The 22332-nt window shown below is 44.5% G+C and overlaps 1 protein-coding gene across 27 annotated transcripts in view; it reads right to left on the minus strand.

Moving 5' to 3' along the window:
- DLG2 (discs large MAGUK scaffold protein 2) overlaps positions 1-22332 on the minus strand; it is a 979527-nt gene that overhangs the window by 198191 nt on the left and 759004 nt on the right. For 25 of the 27 annotated variants that reach the window (XR_015744246.1, XM_087936973.1, XM_087936980.1 and 22 more), the window contains 4 exons: positions 10069-10238; positions 9034-9170; positions 6661-6805; positions 3657-3798 (listed from right to left, as the gene is read on the minus strand). Coding sequence is in view for 26 of the 27 variants with exons in the window: in XM_087936973.1 (XP_087793099.1) it covers positions 3657-3798; positions 6661-6805; positions 9034-9170; positions 10069-10238 (594 nt within the window). In the remaining variant the exon portion in view is untranslated. Of the gene's footprint in view, positions 1-3656; positions 3799-6660; positions 6806-9033; positions 9171-10068; positions 10239-18742; positions 19240-22332 lie in introns of those variants that run through there. The other 2 variants (XM_087936990.1, XM_087936989.1) reach the window with 2 other exon arrangements.

Raw genomic sequence — 22332 nt, forward strand, 5'->3', positions numbered from 1 at the left:
GCTCTTTCGGTTTGCACAGAAAGGATAATCCAGGTTCCCAGGTGATCTATGTTTGCTTCCAGCTACCTCGCATCAGCCTGAAGCTGAAACATTTGTTTGCAGACATCTGTTAAATCAGGGGAGGTATACTCATTAAGGGCTCAGGGTAGTCTCCAAAACAGACAAGCGTCTGATGCCCTTCTAGGAAAACAGTACGGGTCAGTACATTTGGCACTGATTTTTATCCTTGTCCACCTCATAACAACCTCATTCTTGGTCTTTAATGGGTGAATGGACACGAATTAATGTGATACATATTCTAGGATGGTTCACATCAAGAGAGATGTGTTGCGAGAAATAAAAGCATTCTTGGGATAACAATGACACCAACAGAACAGAAAATTTGTTAGCTCAGGGTTGAACTGTGGGGGTGTTTTCCGCTCTCTAAGTTTGGTTGTTTTCCTGCAGACATTTCATTACCCAGCTAGGTAATATCCTCAGGGTTAACCCCATTCCCTTCTAGGTCTGATGAGGTTACCTAGGTGGGCAATGAAATGTCTGCAAACCCCCCCCCCCCAAGTTCAGAGAGAGTCTTGTATAACTTCTTGACCAGTGTTTTCAACCTTAGCAACTTTAAAATGATTGGACTTCAACTCCCAGAATTCCCCAGTCTCAACCATCCAGGGCTGGCTGTGGAATTCTGGGAGTTGAAGTCCAGACATCTTAAAGCTGCTAACATTCTAAAGATAAAACTTCTCTGTGGTAGTTTTATAAACGTTCAAGCAGATACGTTCTAACCTGTTGAAACCTTTTGCAAGGTCTCTTGGAATATGAATATCCACAATTGCATCCTTCGCCCAGCAGAGGAGAAATTATCAAGCCTTTGGCAGTTTTCTCCTTCCCTTAAGCGGGGAGTCAATCTGAAAATGTCTAGATTATTGGGCTGTTTGGGGTTTTTTAAAATGTATTTTTCTTCCCCATGTTTTGGCTGGAGATTTGGCTGGCTAGCAGCACGAAATTTAGGGCCATTTGGAAAGACTGTAGATTTACACTCCTTGTCATTTCTGAAGGTTTGGAAACGGTGGATTTGCCTTAATTGGCCCCCGATCTACCAGAAAAGAAAACCAATAACCATTTTGATAGAATAGCTCAGGGTTCAACAGTGGGGTCCTTGCTGCTCTCTGAGCTTGGTGGTTTTCTTGCAAGCATTTCATCACCCATCTAGGTAACATCATCAGTGCACCAGTCTGCAAGAAAACCACTAAGCTCGGAGACCACCGAGGACCCCACGGTCATTTTAATCTTTTCAGCAAAAATACCAAAAGTTCTTGGTAGCATCTTAAACCACGTGGGAGCTTAAATGAAGCATAGTCTGCTTTATCTCCGGGGGATGCAATTATCCGATATATCCTCACCGTACTAATGTCCCTTAAAACGAGTGCAGAAGAAAAGAATATGCACCATTTGAGGGAGAAGAGACAACCTAATTCAGGGGTGTCAAACTAGATTTCATTGAGGACGGTATCAAGGTTGTGTTTGACCTTGGGAGAGGGCATGGCCAGGGTACACATAGATAGTCACTCATGTCACTCATAGTCACTCACTAAGTCACTCATGTTGGGGGCACCTGTGATGGTCAAGTGCTAAAACAGAACTTCCCTCAGACCTCACTTTCATTATAATCTATCTTCTTTCTTTCTTTCTTTCTTTCTTTCTTTCTTTCTTTCTTTCTTTCTTTCTTTCTTTCTTTCTTTCTTTCCTTCCTTCCTTCCTTCCTTCCTTCCTTCCTTCCTTCCTCCCTCCCTCCCTCCCTCCCCCCTCCTTCCCTCCCTCCCTTCCTTCCTTCCTTCCTTCCTTCCTTCCTTCCTTCCTTCCTTCCTCTTCTTTTTCTTTCCCTCTCCCTTCTCCTTCCTTTCCCTCTTTCCTTATTTTCCTTCTCATCTTTCCTTCCTGTTCTTTCCCTTTCTCCTTTCCTGTCGCTTCCTGCATGCTCAAATGCAAAAGGGGAATCATTTCTCCTTTTTTGTTTCTCTTTTGTTTTTAGTTTGTTTTGCTATCCCTCTTCCAGCGAAAACGGAGCCTGTGGGGGGAGGGGGGGCCTTCATGCAGCCTCCCAACCGCCATTTTCACTGGCAGAGGCACCGCGGGCCTATCCTTTGCGGTTTCCAGGGCCGCCCTGCCGGCCAGTTCTAAGCACCCCATGGGCCCTTGAGTTTGACACCCCTGGCCTAACCACTGCAGGTAGTCCTCAACATACGACCACAATTGGGACCAGAATCTCCACTGTTAAGCCAAGTGGACGTTACATGAGTTGCGCCTGATTTTACGACCTTTTCGTCATGGTCGTTAAGTGAATAGCAGAGTCATTAAGCGGATCCGTCTTCTCTCACTGACTTCGCTTGTTGGAAGCTGGCTGGGAAGGTTGTACATGATGGTCACATGACCCCAGGATGCTAAAACCCTTATAAATATACACCAATCGTCAAGCACCAGAATTATGCCGATCACATAACTGTGGGGACGCTACGATGGGTGGTTGTTAAGTCCGAGTACCGATCGTATGTCACTTTTTTCAGTGCCATTACAATTCTGAATGGTTTGTAAATGAATGGTTGTAAATTGAGGACTACCTGTACGAGAATTTCAAGATTTTCTAGGTCCATGGAGCCAAAACAATCAGAGTCTCTGTGTCTATTTAATCCAAACCATCACGGTTTCTGTCTGGAATTCTATTTTCAGTTTTACATTTTACAACAGCCTCTGGGAAAGGATCGTGCAATATTCCCAGACCTTTTCTGAATTTTCTAAGTAGGGAAATATTATTATTTTTTCCCCTCCTGGGACTTCAAATGAAAGGGAATTCCTTTTCCAACCTACTCTTGTGTGCGCATCGCATTCACGTCCGAAGACCAAGGAGCCTGTGTGGTCTACAAACAGTAGCCTCGTGGGATGGAAAGTGCTGTTCTCCAGGTTTAAAACTGAGGAAAAACCAGTGGTGGGATTCAGCCGGTTCACACCAGTTCAGGAGAACCAGTTGTTTAACTTTCTGAACAGTTTGGTGAACTGGGCAGAGAACTGGCTGTTAAATTATTTGAATCCCACCAGTGGGGGAAACCAAGCGGCCGAGACAGACAAAAAATTCAAATGATCTACTGCTAACTTAAGGGTGAGAAGGGACAACTCAAATCTCACACAGTTTACAAGGTAAGGCAGAATGGGATGGACAGACAAATAGCAAATTTGGGAACTAATGTGACGTTTCTAAAATGATCAGACAGACAGACAGACAGAACGAAAACAGAGTGAAAACCTTTTTGGACAGGATGAGGCCCCAAAAAAATTACGATAAAGAGAAACAGTGGCGCAAAAGAAATTCCTCCTGGTTATTTACTCCAAATGTTAATTATTTCTTCACCGATTCTAGCTGGGCTCTTGTTTCTAACCGTTAGATTACTGAGAGGGGAACCCCTCTTTTAAAATTTAAAGAGTGCATCTCCTTATTATCTTAAGGGACAGCCAGATCAATCGTGACTGCCTCTTTCCTGCATAATGTGATTATTCAAAGGCTCACACCTTGTTGAGGCCCTGATCCCAGTATCGGAAAAAAGAAAAAAAAATCGTGTTGCCTGGAAGCCAGCAAATCAATCAAAGGCACTCAGTAAAGATGAATATCTAACCTGGGGTAGTCATCTTCCACTAGCATGTGCTTTGGGATAGGTGAGTATCTTCCAGGTGAGATGGGAGCCAGCGAGGTCTTGTATTCTAAAGTGCCATTGTTGCCTGAAGACAGGATGTGGTTTTCCATTGGTGGGGAATAAGCTACGGGTTAAAGAAGACGTGCAATTACCATTCCATTCATGCCACCGATCAATTCACGGCAAACAGCCTGAGGTATTACAGAAAATTCAAGGGGGCCCTTTTGTCTTGTTTGGCATAGGAAAGGAAATCAGAGGTGGGCTTCATAAACTTTAGCAAACAGTTCTCTGCCCGGTTGCTGGGTGGGTGTGGCCATTGTGGGTGTGGCCTAGTCAGCCTCTTGCACCACAGCGGTATGTGTGTGCGTGTGCATTTTTGCCCTCCCTGGGCTCTGGAGGCTTGAGCCTCTGGGAGTGTGAAAACGGCCTCCCCGGGCTCCCGAGGCTTTCCGGAAGCCAGAAACAGGCCTATTTCTGGCCTTCCTGAACTTCCGGGAGGCTCGTTTTTCACCCTCCCTGAGCCTCCGCATGCGCCCTGCGCTTATCTGCATCCAAAACGGGCCACATGGGGGCTCCTGGGAGGGACAGGGTGGGGCAAGTGGGGTGGGATTTGGGGGGGTCTCTGAACTGCACAGAATCATAGCTAGGGGATTTCCCAAATCCCAGCGAACCCCCAAGCAGCCTACCCCTGGAAAGGATTTTAGGAAGTTTAAGGCATCCAAGGTTTAAACCAAGGGTCCCCAATGCTTGGCTGCGGCCCATTTCCTGGACTTGAACCCTTCGGAACCAAGCCGTGGAAGTGGCGTGCGTGTGCACAGGTGTGTGCATTCCCACTTGTGCAAGGAGGGGACAAGCATGTGCACTCCCTTTGTGCCAGCGGCACAGTCGCTTGCCTGCCACTCAGGCGGACCCACCCACTCTGCCCCCATCTTCCCCCTTTGCTGGTCTACGAAGCCGCAAAGGTTGGGGAACTCTGGCTTAAAGAGAATTGAGCGACTGGCATTTAACGTTAGTATTTTTCAAAGGTTTAAACAGGGCTCAAATTTTTGGCTCTGGGATCTCCAAAGAGATGTTTGCAACAATAGAAGATAATATTTGTAGCTCAGGGTTGAACTGAAGGGTCCTTGGTGCTCTCTCTCTCTTTCTCCCCCTCTCTCTCTTGGTGCTTGGTTGTTTTCTTGTGGGAATTTCATTACCCAACTAAGTAACATCATCAGTGCTAGAAAGGAATGGGGAAGGAGGGAGGAGGAGGAGGAGGAGGAGGAGGAGGAGGAGGAGGAAAAAGTGCTCTATGAGCCAGATTTGTTTTTGCAGACATTTCATTACCCAACTAGGTAACATCATCAGTACTAGAAGAGAATGTGGGAGGAGGAGGAGGAGGAGGAGGAGGAGGAGGAGGAGGAGGAGGAGGAGGAGGAGGAGGAGGAGAAAGTGCTCTATGAGCCAGATTGTTTTCTTGCAGACATTTCATTACCCAACTAGGTAACATCATCAGTACTAGAAGAGAATGGGAGGAGGAGGAGGAGGAGGAGGAGGAGGAGGAGGAGGGAGGAGGAGGAGGAGGAGGAGGAGGAGGAGGAGGAGGAGGAGAAAGTGCTCTATGAGCCAGATTGTTTTCTTGCAGACATTTCATTACCCAACTAGGTAACATCATCAGTACTAGAAGAGAATGTGGGAGGAGGAGGAGGAGGAGGAGGAGGAGGAGGAGGAGGAGGAGGAGGAGGAGGAGGAGGAGGAGGAGGAGGAGGAGGAGGAGGGAGAAAGTGCTCTATGAGCCAGATTGTTTTCTTGCAGACATTTCATTACCCAACTAGGTAACATCATCAGTACTAGAAGAGAATGTGGGAGGAGGAGGGAGGAGGAGGAGGAGGAGGAGAAAGTGCTCTATGAGCCAGATTGTTTTCTTGCAGACATTTCATTACCCAACTAGGTAACATCATCAGTACTAGAAGAGAATGTGGGAGGAGGAGGAGGAGGAGGAGGAGGAGGAGGAGGAGGAGGAGGAGGAGGAGGAGGAGGAGGAGAAAGTGCTCTATGAGCCAGATTGTTTTCTTGCAGACATTTCATTACCCAACTAGGTAACATCATCAGTACTAGAAGAGAATGTGGGAGGAGGAGGAGGAGGAGGAGGAGGAGGAGGAGGAGGAGGAGGAGGAGGAGGAGAAAGTGCTCTATGAGCCAGATTGTTTTCTTGCAGACATTTCATTACCCAACTAGGTAACATCATCAGTACTAGAAGAGAATGTGGGAGGAGGAGGAGGAGGAGTGGGAGGAGGAGGGAGGAGGAGGAGGAGGAGGAGGAGGAGGAGGAGGAGGAGAGGAGGAGGAGGAGGAGAGGAGGAAGAGCGACTGTGGTCCTTTGTTCTCTATGAGCTAGATTGTTTTCTTGCAGACATTTCATTACCCAACTAGGTAACATCATCAGTGCTAGAAGGGAGTGGGGTTTGCTTTCAGTTTATATACAAGTGGCTTGCACTGTCAGTGTTGGTGGGAATGTTCTTGGTGGTTTCTTGATTAGGCTGTTACTAGCACTGCTGATGTTATTTAGTTGGGTAACAAACCATCCACAAATAGACAACCAAGCTCAGAGACACCAAGGACCTCTCGTACAGTACTAAATTAGTGTCAGATAAGGATCAATGGAATTCAAGAGGCATTTGTGGAAACGTAACAACTCTAGGCTGATGACTTGCTTAACTCTGCCCCCAGCTCTTCTTGCTCTCCTGCTACAATAATATGAGGTCTGGAACAATTTAAATGATGCTACACCTTGGTTAGATTAACCTCCCTCCCCCAGAATTATGGTTTCAATCCCATAGTTTCTTATCTCCCCTCTCCATTCATTCTTCATTGAAGGTTCTTCAGTACATTTGAGTGAGAATCCTTTATTCTGAATCCATTTGGCACTTTTCCCTTAAAACGTCACTCAAACATTTAGAATGTGACAACAACATCCAAGAAAAAAAAAATGTATATCATAACTTACGATGAGTAATATCTGGAGGGCCATAAGGGTCGGTCATATAGATGGTGGTTGGTTTCCCCACTTTTAAATAGACTACGTCAGATGTATTCTTCAATATTGCTACTGCTTCTTCGTGTGTTACTTCTTCTAAACTGTAATTATTTACCTTAACGAAAGCAGAAAGAAAAGTGCATTCAGCAGGTCTGATGTGGAAACTGAGCCAACATTTGCTCACACGCTAATCAAAAGAAGACAACTTTTTTACTCAAGGAACAGAGTAAATTATGCCAATTCTGTGTGACGAATAAGGTATTTTATTATTCAAATGATAAAAAAATTCAAAGACGCTGAGCTTGTTGATCAGAAAGAGCGGCAGTTTGGTGGTTCGAATCCCTAGCGCTGCGTAACGGAGTGAGCTCCTGTTACTTGTCCCAGCTTCTGCCAACATAGCAGTTTGAAAGCATGTAAAAATGCAAGTAGAAGAATAGAGACCACTTGGTGGAAAGGTAACAGTGTTCCGTGCGCCTTCAGCATTTAGTCATTCCAGCCACATGACCACTGAGACGTCTTCGGACAGCGCTGGCTCTGAGGCTTTGTAATGGAGATGAGCACCACCCCCTAGAGCCAGAAACTACTAGCACATATGTGTGAGGGGAACCTTTATCTTTACCTTATCATTCAAATGCAGTCTTTCAGATAGCTGGTTAGAGTTATGAATTTTGGACTGGAGAAGCTACGTAGAACTGGATCTATTTAGTAGTAAATGGATGAGGGAACTATCGTGAAATCCAGGAGCTGCAAGTTCGACCGGAATGTAAAAAACTAAAACAAAATAAATTCTTGGAAGAAGATAATGGTGGTGCGGTGGTTAAAATGCCATATTGCAGGCAAACTCTGCCCACAGCCTGGAGTTTGATCCTGATGGGATTTGAGGTTGAGTCAGCCTTCCATCTGTCCTGCCCCTGTCGGAATCTGATTCCAAGGGGGAGGTTGAGCACCTGACAGGGAGTGGGAGTGTGGCTCTGTTGGCTGTGGAAGAAACTGGAGAGGGGCACAGTCTGGCTGGGCAGATCAGGGGAGAGGTAGAGCAAGGCAGAGGGAATTCAGAGGAAGATTCAGGGCCACCCCCTCTTCATCCTAGGGCATGCAGGGAGGAACGGAGAAGGGAGCAACGTGAGTTGCATGTCTTACGGGGAAGGAAAGGCCCTGATTCCCTTCATAAGCTGCAGCTGGGAACACAGTGTTTAAAAAGGGGTGTTTGCCCACAGTAACTTGTTTGAAACAATATTATCTTATTTTGTCAAGGCTTATCTGGGTTCCTGGCGTCTTCCCAACTGTGTATGTTTTGTTGGCCTTTGTAGTCTGCAATTCCTTATCCTGCCCTATCCAGTTAATTGCTGCAGAGTGTGGTTTGTGTGGATTTTTATTTACAGTTTGTACGTACTTTGTTTTTGGACTGAATTTCCTCCACTTAAAAAACTGTTCTTGGGAGAATTTTTTCTCCAGCCGAACGTAACTGGACATTGGGGGCAAAGTTGGCGGTATTAAAGGAACTTTTCTTACTCATGTGACTGCGTTGCCCTTGTGCCAAACCCCGGGTTATCACACCATCCTTCTGAGGTCAGTGAAATGATGATCCAGATTGTTGAGGATAATATGTAAATTACTCTTTTGCATTGTAAACTTCCCAGAGAGTGCTATAAAGCACTATGGGCTGGTACATAAGCCTAAATGCCATTGCTAATGGAAAATCCAATGCCTTGGTAAGACCACACTTGGAATACTGCACCCATTTTTGGTTGCCACGATGTATAAAAGGTGTTGAGACTCTCGAAAAAGTGCAGAGAAGAGCAGCAGAGGTATTATGGGACTGGAGGCTAAAAGATAGAAAGAACGGTTGCTGGAATTGGGTATATCTACGTTTGGTGAAAAGAAGGACTTCTAATTTCCCAGGGGTTGCCACCAAGAAGTCAGGCTATTCTCCAAAGCACCTCAGAGTAGGTCAAGAAGTAAAAAAAGTGCTTATCAAAGGTTATCCAAGAGAGATCTGGCCTAGAATTAAGGAGAAATTTCCTGACAGGGAGAACAATTAATCAGGGGAACAGCTTGCCACCAGAAGTTGTGGATGTTAAATTACTGGAGGTTTTGAAGAAGAGATTGGACAATCATTTGTCTGAAATGGTGTAGGGTTTCCTGCCTGAGCAGGGGGGATGGACTAGAAGACCTCCGAGGTCCCTTCCAACTCTTTTGTTATTTTGTTCTGCACTAACTGTAGATCATAGAGAGGTACAAAGATGCACGGTGAACGAGTAAGAACCCGTGTGTGTGTGTTATGCATTATATTTCATCACGCTATCGATTAAAAAATAAAATAAAATCAATGCCAATTCTCACCATAAGAAGCCTGTCCCCTACTTGCAACCGCCCATCCTTTTGGGCTGCTCCACCATCAATAATTTTTGTGACGTAGATGCTGTTGTCCCCAGGGATGTGCTGGTTTCCTATGCCTCCGGCAATGCTGAATCCCAGACCTCAAGGGAAATGAAAAAGGAGAAGAAACTTTATTTGAGAATACACTTTATCGAAAATGAACTAAGGTTAAGCTCAAAAGCAGTATCTCAGGCTACGTCAGGCCTCCCCAGATCCAAGAAAAAACATTAGTCATTCTTTCAAGGTGAGTTCTTTATTATTCCACCCCCTATGGACAGCATAGGGCCACAGCGGCTCAGTGGCTAAGACGTCGAGCTTGTCGATCAGAAAGGTCGATAGTTCAGCGGTTCAAAGCCCTAGTGCTGCGTAATGGAATGATCTCCCGTTACTTGTTCCTGCCGGCCTAGCAGTTCGAAAGCGTGTAAAAAATGCAAGTAGAAAAATAGGGACCACTTTGGTGGGAAGGTCACAGCGTTCTGTGCACCTTTGGCATTTAGGCATGCCGGCCACAGGACCACGGAGATGGCTTTGGACAGCGCTGGCTCTTCAGCTTTATAAGAGAGACGAGCACTGCCCGCTAGAGCCGGAAACAACCAGCACGTATGTGCGAGGGGAACCTTTACCTATAGACAGAATCTTGCTAAAGTCAAGCACTCTACTATCTGCAAGAAGTATGTCCACGTAGTCCTCTGAAGTGGTATGAAGACTTCACGTGATCTTAATTTGCAATCTTCTCAGACAAGCACAGTCAATGGGAGAGACAGGATTTGCTTAACGACCACATGATTCACTTAACAACCATGGCCAAGAAGGTTGAAAAATCAGGCGTGAATCACAACAACCATGGCAAACAAAAAAAAAAAGGCTGTGAATTTAGGGCATGATTCGCCTAACAACCGCCTCACTTGGCTATGAAAGTGGTGGTCTTATGTATGACCCCATGGGTGATCATAAGTTGAAGACTACCTGCACTATGTTAGCCTCATTGTCCATAATTACCTTTGGGTCCTTTGAACAGTTTAATTTCCACCACAGTCTCCAGAATAGGCCTCCTCCGACGGACATAGAGACGTACGATGGAGCCAGCTTCCTTCAGCGCCTCAACAGCTTTGCTATGTGAAACTTCGGATACGTCGGCCTCATTCACTCGCAAAATGCAATCATTGACTCTGGGGAAATAAAACCCAACAAGAACAGGAGACCATTATAAGGACATTGTAATTTGAACATGACAAAGTGAATCGTCAGCTGTGCAGTCAATACTGTGGGATTCTTTGAGTATTTTCAAAGAAAAGAACTACCATGTTTTCCCCAAAATAAGACTGGGTCTTATATTATTTTTTGCTCCAAAAGACACATTGGGGCTTATTTTGGGGGAAATACGGTACTAAAATGCAGCTGTCTGTCTGACAATATTAAGTGGGGCTTATTTTGGAGGTAGAGCTTATGTTACGAGCATCCTGGAAAACCATGCTAGGGCTTATTTTCTGGTTGGGTCTTATTTTGGGGGAAACATGATATGTAGCAGAAGATATTTATTTACCGTGTTTCTCATATAATAAGGCTGGGTCTTATTTTATTTTTTAAGCCCCGAAGAAATGGCTAGGTCATCTTTTCGGGGATGACTTAATTCTCCCCCCCACTTGCATTTTCAGGCGGGCGGGCGGCAACAAGTTGGATGTTGACCTCAGCGTTGGTGGGGTACTTCGTATCGGGCTCAACGCAGACAGCACCATATCCGGGTGTGCAACAAAAGTACTTCCTAATGGCAAGCCCCCCCACTATTCCCCCCATTTTGCATGTTTTAATATAGGCCTTAGTTTTGGGGGAGGGTCTTAATTTCATTTCAGGCCTATAAAACATGCTGGGACTTCCTATTGGGGGAGGCCGTATTGTTGGAGAAACAGGGTATTTAGGAGTTTTATATTGCCACCTATTTGCACATGGCGACTCAAGGCGGCTTACAGAAATATACAAAACATCATATAAAAATAATAAAATTAATAAAACAAGCATATATAATAAAATAATAAAATAAAATAACCCTCCCAAACCCCCGCCCCAGCGACAACTCATCATACGAGCCATTTAACGGGCTCCATCCCGCTCTGCATTCCCCAGGAGGGCTGGGAGAACCAGGTCTTCAGCACCTCCTGGAAGAATGTCAGAGTAGGGGCCATTGTAATTTATGGGGGATTGATGTTCCAGAGAGAGGGAGCCACCATGGAGAAGGCCCTTCTTCTGGGTCTCATCAGGTGTACCTCCCTAGGGCAGGGGTTCCCAACCTGGGGTGCTCGTACCCCCTGGGGGTGTGAGATGATATTCCAGCGGGTGCGAGAAAAGTCCAGGTAAATAATAGGATATTGGCTATATGTTGGCATTTTTATTTATTATAGCAATGGATTAACTTTGTTTTCATTTTAGAGTTAAGCATCGTTATTTAGTGGCCGTCACATACATAGCTGAAAAGATTCAATCCTACCATATATTTAACGCGTTCAGTAGTTCCTAAAGTCTAAATTTCAGGGGGTGCGAGGTTCGAGTGAAATTTCTTTAGGGGCGCGGGGTGAAAAAAAATGTTGGGAACCACTGCCCTAGGGGATGGGACCCTCATTTCTCTGCCTGCCCGCTCTGGTGGGTTGGGTGGATATGATTGGCAAGAGACGGTGTTGTGGTCCGCTGGCAGCAGGTGTGGATGGCTGAGGTCTCGGAGAGTGAAGACTCGGATGAAGGGCCTGTGTGTGATGCAGGGATGCGGCCAGGATCATCATGGAGCGGAATGCTGCCTTTGGAGATGGTGGAGGCTGGCAGCAGTGATGAGGAGGTCTCCGAGGAGCCTGTGCCCAGTGCATGTGCGTGCAGGGCTGCTCAAAGAGCAGCTGCAGCAGCACGGGCGACTTGGGAGTAAGGCTGAAAGGTAATGGCCCCTCCCTGAGGAGATAAAAGCCAGCTGAGAAACCGCAGTTCTTTGCAGAAGGCAAATAAGTTTTACACTCGAGTCTGGTGGACGTTAGGAATATCTGAGTTGGTGTTTGAAGACATTTTGTGTTGGAATTATTGCTTAGTAACTTTATCTGGTGTTCTTGGCAGCCTTGCAAAACCTTGGCAAGGCTCTTTCTTATCGGAGCTCATTGGTTTGAAGCAGCCTTTTACCCGTGAAGGAACGGGATTCGTAAAGAAACATTAAAAGGCTGTGCTGTTACCTTTGTCTTGTGTTTGCTTCCTCGGAACCAGGTTTGGGTCAGAACAGACGGTCCCTCAGATAACCTGGTCCCAAGCCATGAAGGGCTTTAAAGGGGACAACCAGCACCTTGAATTGCACCTGGAAGCGAATCGGCAACCAAGGCAGCTCCCGCAGGAGAGGTGATACATGTGCACACACCAAGGTCGGCACAAAACCATGTGGGCCGCTGCATTTTGCACCTACTGGAGCTTCCGGATGCTCTTCAAGGGCAGCCCCATGTAGATATAGGCCCATGTCAAGCACTTGTATCACTGATGTAGAAAGATATGGAATACAGGCAGTTTTCAGCTTACAACCACATGTTTAGCGATCGTACAAAGTCACAGTGGCACTGAAAAATGTGACTTATGGCTGTTTTTTTATAGTTATGATTCTTTGCAACATCCCCATGATCAATGTGATCAAAATTCGGACGCTTGGCAACCTGTTCCTATTTATGACCGTTGCTGTGTCCCAAGGTCATGGTGGTCCCCTTTTTGTGACCTTCTGACAAGCAAAGTCAATGGGGAAGCCAGATTCACTTAACAGCCGGGGTTACTAACTTATCAATCGCAGTGATTCACTTAACAACGGGGACAAGAAAGGTGGTAAAATGGGGCAAAATTCACTTAACAAATGTCTCATTTAAGAACAGAAACGTTGGGCAGTTGAGCACTACCTGTATCATCATCATCTCTTTTTAATGACCCCCATAATCCCTTGTGGGGTGGGGTCTGGGCAGCTGAATGGAGCTGAGTGTTTATTGGCCGGATGCCCTTCCTGTCGCCAATGTGGAGTGTTATTTCAGCAGATATATTTTCATCATGCCCAGAGAAAGAAAACATCTGCCTCTACCTAGGATCAAACTCACAACCTCCTGATTGTGAGGTGAGAGCTCCACCTCTAGGCCACCGCACCACTCCAAGGATCACCTGTATGGCAGCTAGAAATGCCAGTCCGGTGGCATCTGTTTAAAAACCTGATTGTCCCATGGGATTGCTTTATTTACTATGTACTGTACATATTAAATCGGCTGCTAAATAGTATAGTTATCTGGGTGATTCACGAACATAAAATGAGACAACACACTTTTGTTTTAAGTTATGCCACAAGACAGCAAACTTACAGAATGAAAATTCCCTGCAGGACAGGAAACGCAATAATTAAAAGCCAGGCACATGCTATTTTTATACCTAGTTAAATATAAGCTATAGCTCAACATAAGGTGAAATAAACACTGTTCAGTATTCATAACAATTTGCTCGGAAATTCTCAAACCGGAGCAGTTACAAAATACCGTGCAATCTGTGTGCTGTATGAAAAAAATAAATTAAACTGCTTTCCACCAAATAAACGATGCGTGATTAGAAATATATCTCGGCAGACTTTATTGAGATGGAGGGAACAACACCATGAGCTCCGACAAAATTTTATTTCCCTTTTCAGAGAGGAATAAGTTTTGCTAATCGCACATGCCACGCGCACACTATCTGAAGACACACTTGAACTGACAAAAGACAAAAAAATCCAGTTTTGCTCAGTGATTCTCTTTTAAGCTAAGCGCTAAAGCCAACGATACAGGTGTAGCAAGCTTGCTGAAGGTGTGGTTCCTCTTTGATTTTATCTCAATCTCTTTCTCTTTCCTCTCCTCTCTCTTCTCTCTCACCTCCCCCCCTCTCCTCTATCTCATCTGCTCTCTTTCTCTCTCTCTCTCTCTGTGTCTATCTGTCTCTCTCTCTCATCTCTCCTTTATCTCATCTCTCTCTCTCTCTCTCTCTCTCTTTCTGTCCCTCTCTCTCTCACTCTCATATACACACATTTCTCCTTGCTCATCTTTCTCTCTCTCATCTCTCCTTTATCTCATCTATATCTGTCTCTCTTTCTCTGTTTCCCCCTCTCTTTCACACACACAAACCTCTCCTCTACCTCATCTTCCTCTCTCTCATCTCTCCTTTATCTCATCTCCATATTTCTTCCTCTCTCTCATCTCTCCTTTATCTCATCTATATCTGTCTCTCTTTCTCTGTCCCCCTCTCTCTCTCTCACACACACACACACCTCTCCTCTACCTCATCTTTCTCTCTCATCTCTCCTTTATCTCATCTATATCTGTCTCTCTTTCTCTGTCCCTCTCTCTCTCTCACACACACACACACACCTCTCCTCTACCTCATCTTTCTCTCTCATCTCCTTTATCTCATCTCCATATTTCTTTCTCTTTCTCTCTCTTATCTCTCCTTTATCTCATCTATATCTGTCTCCGTCCCTCTCTCACACACATTCACATACCTCTCTTCTATCTCCTCTCTCTCTCTCTCTCTCTCTCTCTCTCTGATCTCTTCTTTATCTCATCTATATCTGTCTCTTTCTCTGTGTGTCCCTCTCTCTCACACACACAACTCACACATTCACACATATCTCACCTCTATATCACTCTCTCTTTTCCCCTCTCTCTCGTCCTCTCCTCCCTCCCTCCCTCCCTCCTACCCTCTCTGTCTCTCTTCTTTTCCCCTCCCTCCTGTCTGCAGAAACTAAGAAACACATTTGTCACAACTCTTTGATGCCTAAATGTCATCCTTCATTTAAGGACCAGCAATTCAGGTTGAGCTACATTTGATAATCTGCTTGCACTCCTTTTGAATGACTTTTGGGAGCCAAAATTTAAACCCCGGAATACCCGAAACTGTCCCAAACAATAATACGGAAACAGACCAGAAAGAGATTTAAATAATTTGCCTGACCTACTTTGGCAAGACCCTCCCTGCAGTTTTCACAAACTGAGTTGGCTACAATTACCTGGGTACAGGCAGGGGTGGGATTCTACCAGTTCGCACCTATTCACTAGAACCGGTTGTTAACATTCTAAGCGGTTTGGAGAACCGGTTGTTAGAAGAAATTACTGGCCTAATCCTGTAAGGAAGGCAGGAAGGAAACATTCTGGGGTTGCTTACAGAACTGTCTCTCTGTTAACCTTTATTACATTCTTGGCAGGACTAGAATTCCTGTCTCCAGAGCTTCTCTGGAGTTTTTTCCCCCTCCTTTGCTGGTACTTTGCTTGTGTGGAGGGACCATTCAAAGTTACCATGGCCCTGAAAAAAGTGACTTATGACCGTTTTTCACACTTACGACTGTTGCAGCATCCCCACAGTCACGAGAGGTGATGCGTGCCTCGATGTGAGTGATGTTGAGTTGGCCACACCCAGCCAGTCACATGACCACCAAGCCACGCCCGCCACAGAACTGGTTGTTAAAAATTTTGAATCTCACCCCTGGGTACAGGTAGAGACACCTCCAGTGGTTTATTAACTTGCTTCGGCTACAAAGGTTCTTTTTAAGACACCCGCTGAAAATGCCGCGGTGACAACCCAAACTATCTGTGTTATTTCAGGGAGGACAATTTATGGATTCCTCTATCTGTATGAATTCTGGAGTGGGTACTGGAATAAAGGATGACAAGCCTTGAAGAGTTTTATCAAAAATCTTTGTTTCTGCTTTGTGCTTTCCTCCTTGACCCAGAAGTGGGGACCCTTTGGGGCTCAATGGGTCAAAAGTTCAGAAAATTGCCTTTTCTTTCTATCTTTCTATCTTCATTAATTTAAAAAAAAAAAACGCAGAGAAATTCCATCAACTCCAGGTTGCACAAGGCCTTCACTCTTTCTTCCCCCTACCCTTTTATAAATTGTTTATTTATTTTCAAAGACAAAATGCAGAATTGAAATGAAAGGAGAAAAGAATAGAAAACAAAAGCAAAGGGGGAAAAAGAGTTTAGAATAAAATATTCAACATACACATAAAATGCCGCCCCCGCCCCCGCCTTCCCAGTTGAATACTGATAAGTAGAAGGCTTAGAATAACAGAGTTGGAAGGGACCTTGGAGGTCTTCTAGTCCAACCCCCTGCTTAGGCAGGAAACCCTAATCCATTCCAGACAAATGGTTGTCCAATCTCTTCTTAAAACCTTCCAGTGTTGGAGCGTTCACAACTTCTGGAGGCAAGTTGTTCCACTGATTAATTTCCCCACAGTCAGTAAATTCCTCCTTAATTCCAGGTGGCTTCTCTCCTTGATAAATTTCTACCCATTGCTTCTTGTCCTGCCTTCTGGTGCTTTGGAGAATAGCTTGACTCCCTCTTCTTTGGGGCAGCCCCTCAAATATTGGAGCACTCCTATCATGTCACCCCTAATCCTTCTTCTCATTAAACTAGACATGCCCAATTCCAGCAATAGGGAGCTGCAGCAGAGGGGCGAAAGAGCCAAATGCAGCTCCAGAGCTGCGGGTTGCCAACCCCTGAACTAAACATACCCAATTCCAGCAAACGTTCTTCATATGTTTTACCCTCCAGTCCCCTAATCATCTTTGTTGCTCTTCTCTGTGCTTTTTCTAGAATCTCGACATCTTTTTTTACATTGTATACAGGAATACAGGTGGCCTTTGACTTACAACAGTTCATTTAGTGACCATCCGACATTACAATAACACTGCAAAAAGTGCTTTAGGACCATTTTTCACACTTACGATTATTGTAGCATCCCCTTGATCACATGATCCAAGTTAAGGTGCTTGGCAACTGCTTCGTATTTATGACAGTTGCAGTGTCCCTGGGGTCGTGTGAGCTGGTCAGGATCGAACTGCCAAACTGCTGGCAGCCCAGCAGTCAGCAGAAAGTAGGCTGCAGTACCGCATTCTAACCACTGCACCACCGCATCTCTTATAATTCTGTATCACAGCGATTTCATGCACCATGTGCTAAATAATCAAATAATACCTATAATAGCCCGGCTTGATCACACTTGGGATTTTTTAAAGCTTTCCAGAAAAATCAATGCTATCTAAATCTCATAAACTAAGCGGGTATGGACACCAAAGAACTCCCATATGAGTAGCCACCTGTCCATTATTTAAGGCTCTGTCTTGAAGCCAGGTACTACTTGTTCCAGTTGAATCCCTGGGAGTCAACCTCATTATGAGAAAACCTGTCATACTTGTAGTCTTACAAGTACTTTTAAGGCCAAATCAAAATAGATAATAACCTGCTAGTAGGAAGGCCAGCAATCACAAACCCTCAAAGAAGGAGTAGTAATAATAGGAGGAAAAGTGACATGTATTGTTGCAGTCATTTTGAACCTGATTTATCACTGGGTGCTTGTAGGTACACTGAGAGCTTATAATGTACTGGAGACAAATTGCTTGTGTGTCCAATCACACTTGGACAATAAAGAATTATATTCTATTCTGTTCTGTTCTGTTCTGTTCTATTCTATTCTGTTCTATTCTACCCTACTCCTATTGTATTCTACTCTACTCTACTCTACTCTACCCTACCCTAGAAATCTGTGATTTCTCTTCTCTTCTCTTCTCTTCTCTTCTCTTCTCTTCTCTTCTCTTCTCTTCTCTTCTCTTCTCTTCTCTCTTCTCTTCTCCTTCTCTTCTCTTCTATTCCTGATCCTATCCTATCCTATCCTATCCTATCCTATCCTATCCTATCCTATCCTATCCTATTCCTGATTCTCTTCCTTTCCTGATTCTCTTCTCTTCTTTTCTCTTTGATTCCTGATTCTATTCTCTTCTATTCCTGATTCTCTTCTATCCTATAGGAGCCTCTGTGGCGCAGTGGTTAGAGTGCAGTACTGCAAGCTACTTCTGCTGCAGCCAGCTGCCTACAATTTGGCAGTTCAAATCCCACCAGGCTCAAGGTCGACTCAGCCTCTTATCCTTCTGAAGTGGGTAAAATGAGGACCCAAATTGTTGGGGGCAACAGGCTGACTCTGTAAACTGCTTAGAGAGGGCCTGTAAAAACACAGTGAAGCGGTATACAAATCTAGGTGCTATTGCAATTCCTGATTCTCTCCTATCCCATCCCATCCCACTCCACTCCATTCCTTCTGTTGTTCCGCCTTCTATTCTGTTCTGTTCTGTTCTGTTCTGTTCTGTTCTAGGAATATTTAAAAGTCAGAGGCATGTCTTTAAGAAGTATCCTATTGGACAAATAAGAATACAAGTGGTCCTCAACTTACAAGCTTTTGTTTAGTGACTGTTGAAAGTTACAATGACACTGGAAAGTGACTTATGACCAGTTTTCATCCCATTATGAGCTACAAATATCCTCCTTTATTAATGCTAATTAATAATATATTAATAATAATATTAATAATAATGTTCCACATCTTTCGTGAACGACTAAACCATCTATAGAATTCCAAGCTAGGGAAAGTTGGTATCAGTGAAATGATATGGCAGGAAGTAAGGATCTGGATTAACCACCCAATCTGCCAGAGCAAGCAAGTAGTAAACATAATGTAAACATACAACAGTAGTAAACATAAAGTAGTAAACGGAAATATAATGTATGAAGTTCACCAGGAGAAGATGAAGGAAAGGCATAAATATATTTCTGTTTTATTCTACCTGCGTCTAACAGGACCACAAAAGCCTTAACAGAAGTCAGTACTTACTCCTTTGCTCCAGATATATATACATATATCAGGTGCTCTCCTGAATTCTGGGCCTCCTGAATTTTTCCAGAACTTGTAAGCAATGCAAGCTGATATGGATCCCAGGTAGATGCAACGAAACGCAAATGTCTCAGATGAGATTAAAAAGGAGAACCCAGAAGAAGGGAAGGCGCCTTCATAGCTACTTGATCCCTGTCAACTGGCGTTTCGGAAAAAGTCACTTCAGTAAAAAAAAAAAGTCAAAGCAGCTTCTTCTCGCTCCAGCCAGAAAACTGATTGCAACACATTCTCCTCTTCCAAATTGGTATGTTGCAAACAGCTTTCATCTTTTCCTCCTGAGCTTTCTCGGTTGGATTTTTGTCCTTGACAAATACGCCAACAAATCAAAGAGTCACAACAAACCCGGGGGCCAAAATTCCACCCATTTCTTCTTCTTCTTCTTAATGGAGAGACGTCATCACGAAGGAGCAGAAGAGACGCCTCCAACGGCCAGAGGTGGGCAAACTCACTTTGCACGATCTTGTTCAAACTTGTCGAAGGAACATAAACGAGGCCCCACCCTCGAGCCAACAATCTAAATTAGAGCTCTCTAAAAACAGGCTGTTCTGCACTGAACACTGAGAGAGATGGGCGATTGTTACAAGACAACAAAGAACTCTAGGATAATAGAGTCGGAAGGGACCTTGGAGGTCTTCTAGTCCAACCCCTGGCTCCAGCAGGAGACCTTCCCTATTCCATTTCAGATAAATGGCTGACCTGTCTCTTTTTGAAAGCCTCCAACAACAAGCTGTTCAGTGGTGATATTCTACCGGTTCAGCCCGGTTCTACCGAGCCGGTAGCACTGATGAGCAGCGGAGACCAAATCGGTTCTCTCTGCTGCTCTGCTGTTGGGGCCACCCGCCTGCCAGGGCTCCCATACTCACTTTTATTCCCTGCTTTTGAAGCGCAGCTGCTTTGCGCGGCACAGAAACAGTGTCGCGCAGCAGCTGCTGAAGTGACCGGGAGAGTGCAAGCTTGCAGGAGGTGAGTTGGAATGCCTCTGCGCCTGCGCAAATGCCTCTGCGCCTGTGCAAAGTGCACATTTGGTGTGCACGCGCATGCAAAGTGTGTGCACACACGCAAAGCATGCCCACCAAGCCACGCCCGCCGAACCGGTGGTAAAAATCTTTGAATCCCATCACTGAAGCTGTTCCACTGATTAATTGTTCTCACTGTTAGCAAGTTTCTCCTTAATTCCAGGTCCTAATGAAGGAGAATATCTGTAGCTCAGGGTAGAAGTGAGGGATCCTTGGTGTTTCTCTGAGCTTGGTTGTTTTCCTGCAAACATTTCATTACCCAAATTAAGTAACGTCATCAGGGCTAGACTAGCTTCTCTCCTTGATTAGTTTCCATTCGTTGTTGTCACCCCTAATTCTTCTTTTCTCTAGACTAGCCAAATCCTGCAACCGTCTTTTAAAACCAGCTTTTAATCGTCTTTGTTGCTCCACTCTTCACTTTTTCTAGGAAATTTCTCCTTAGTTCTAGGTTGCGTCTCTTCTTGATTAGTTTCCATCCATTATTTCTTGCTTTACTTTCTGGTGCTTCGAAAAATAAGTTAACCCCTTTCTTCTTTGTGGCAGCCCCTCAAATACTGCAATACTGTGCTATCATGTTCCCCCTAGTCCTTCTTTTCTCTAGACTAGCAAAACCCAAATCCTGCAACCGTTCTTCGTATGCTTTAGTCTCCAGGCGTTTGATCATCTCTGTTGCTCCTCTCTGCGTTTTTTTCCAGGAAATTTCTCCTGATTTCTAAGTTGTTTCTCTCCTTGGTTAATTTTCACCCATTGTTTCTATTTTCCTTGCGAAGAAAGACAGAACTGAGTCTATGGAAATTTTCTGACAGGGAGAACAATCAACCAATGGAATCACTTGTCTTTGGAAGTTGTGGGAGCTTCATCATTGGAGGCTTTCAAGAAGAGACTGGACTGACCTCTGTCAGAAATGGGGTACGGTCTCCTGCTTGGGCGGTGGGGGGGGGGTTGGACTAGATGACCTACAAGGTCCTTCCAACTCTGTTTATCTGTAATCTGCATATCACCTCCTGAAAGCCATGGATATAATGCTCCCTACCCAACTCCTCCAGAAATGGGGTAATTTTTAATGAGATGAAGGAACAGTTAGACATATGATTGTAGAATAGACATAACCAACCAGATGTAATTCTAATTAAATTTCAATGCAAATCAAATTAAACCAAATGTATAGTGAGTTGGTTCTGGAAGCAGTAGGAGGTTTTGGCATGCAGCCTAGGAAAGAATTATGCCCAGTTATTTGATGAAACTCCAGATAGATATGGTCACCCAGCCAGCTTTCATGTCTAAGGCAGGACTAGAACTAAGAGTCTCCTGGTTTTAGGCCAGCACCTTAACCAAACTGTTCTCAGTTAGAGTATGTTCTGTCCAAATCAACCATATGATAGTTAACCTGATGGACTGGTTTATACAACATGCCAACTTCTTGGTTTGATTATAAGGTATAAATGTTTGCTCCAGTGGTGGGATTCAATGTTTTTTACTACTGGTACTGTGGGCATGGCTTGGTGGGTATGGTGTGGCTTGGTGGGCATGGCTTGGTGGGAAGGTTACTGCAAAATCCCCATTCCCTCCCCACCCCACTAACCTGCTTTCCAGCTCCCTTCTCCTGTGCAGGGCAACCAAAGAAGACCCAGCCAATCAGCTGGGACTCGGGAGGCAGAGAATAGATGGGGGTGGGGCCAGTCAGAGGTGGGATTTGCCGGTTCTCTGAACTACTCAAAATTTCTGCTACCGGTTCTCCAGAACTGGTCAGAACCTGCTGAATACCACCTCTGGTTTGCTCCTCTGATTGCAGACTTGTGACTTCCAGGCCAATTTTGGAGACTGATCTCTTTGGTTCTTATGATACATATTGCTTACTTGATTTAATTAGTTATACGTATATGTTTTAGTAAGACTATGGGTCTAATTTAACTATTCTTTTTTATCGCAAAATGTCTTCCTACGGTTGTTCCTCTATTGCCTGAAGTTTAGAGTGGCCTAGGTTTTTACCTATCTACTTTTGCATTTTCATGCATTTAAATTCAATGGATATTCATCTTTTATATCGTTATTTTTATCATCTTGTAAGCTGCCCAGAGTCACTTCAACAGTGAGGTAGGAAGCATATAAATTTAATAAACAAACAAAGAAGAATATCTATGGAGATTCTCAATCTTCCAAGTCATGGTTGTCCCAACGGTGCTTTTTCAAGAGGCAACTGGACTTTCTTGTTATTCTTTGAAGACGTTTTGCTTCTCATCCAAGTTTCTTATCCAAGAAGTATGGAGGAGAAGTGAAATGTCTTCAAAGAATAACAAGAAAATCCAGTTGCCTCTGGAGAAAGCACCTTTGGGATAAACAAAGGAGTAAATAAATAAATACAATATTCCCATAATTCTGGTTTTCCTCCTCCTCCTCCTCCTCCTCCTCCTCCTCCTCCTCCTCCTCCTCCTCCTCCTCCTCCTCCTCCTCCAATTTTTAATTAAAATAACATTATTATTTTCCCCAACAAACCTCTTTCTCTTCAAGTTATTT

This window comes from Pseudonaja textilis, chromosome 7 (genome assembly GCF_049901715.1).
Source record: "Pseudonaja textilis isolate UNSWEBS1 chromosome 7, rPseTex1.2, whole genome shotgun sequence".
NCBI classification, from domain to species: domain Eukaryota; kingdom Metazoa; phylum Chordata; class Lepidosauria; order Squamata; family Elapidae; genus Pseudonaja; species Pseudonaja textilis.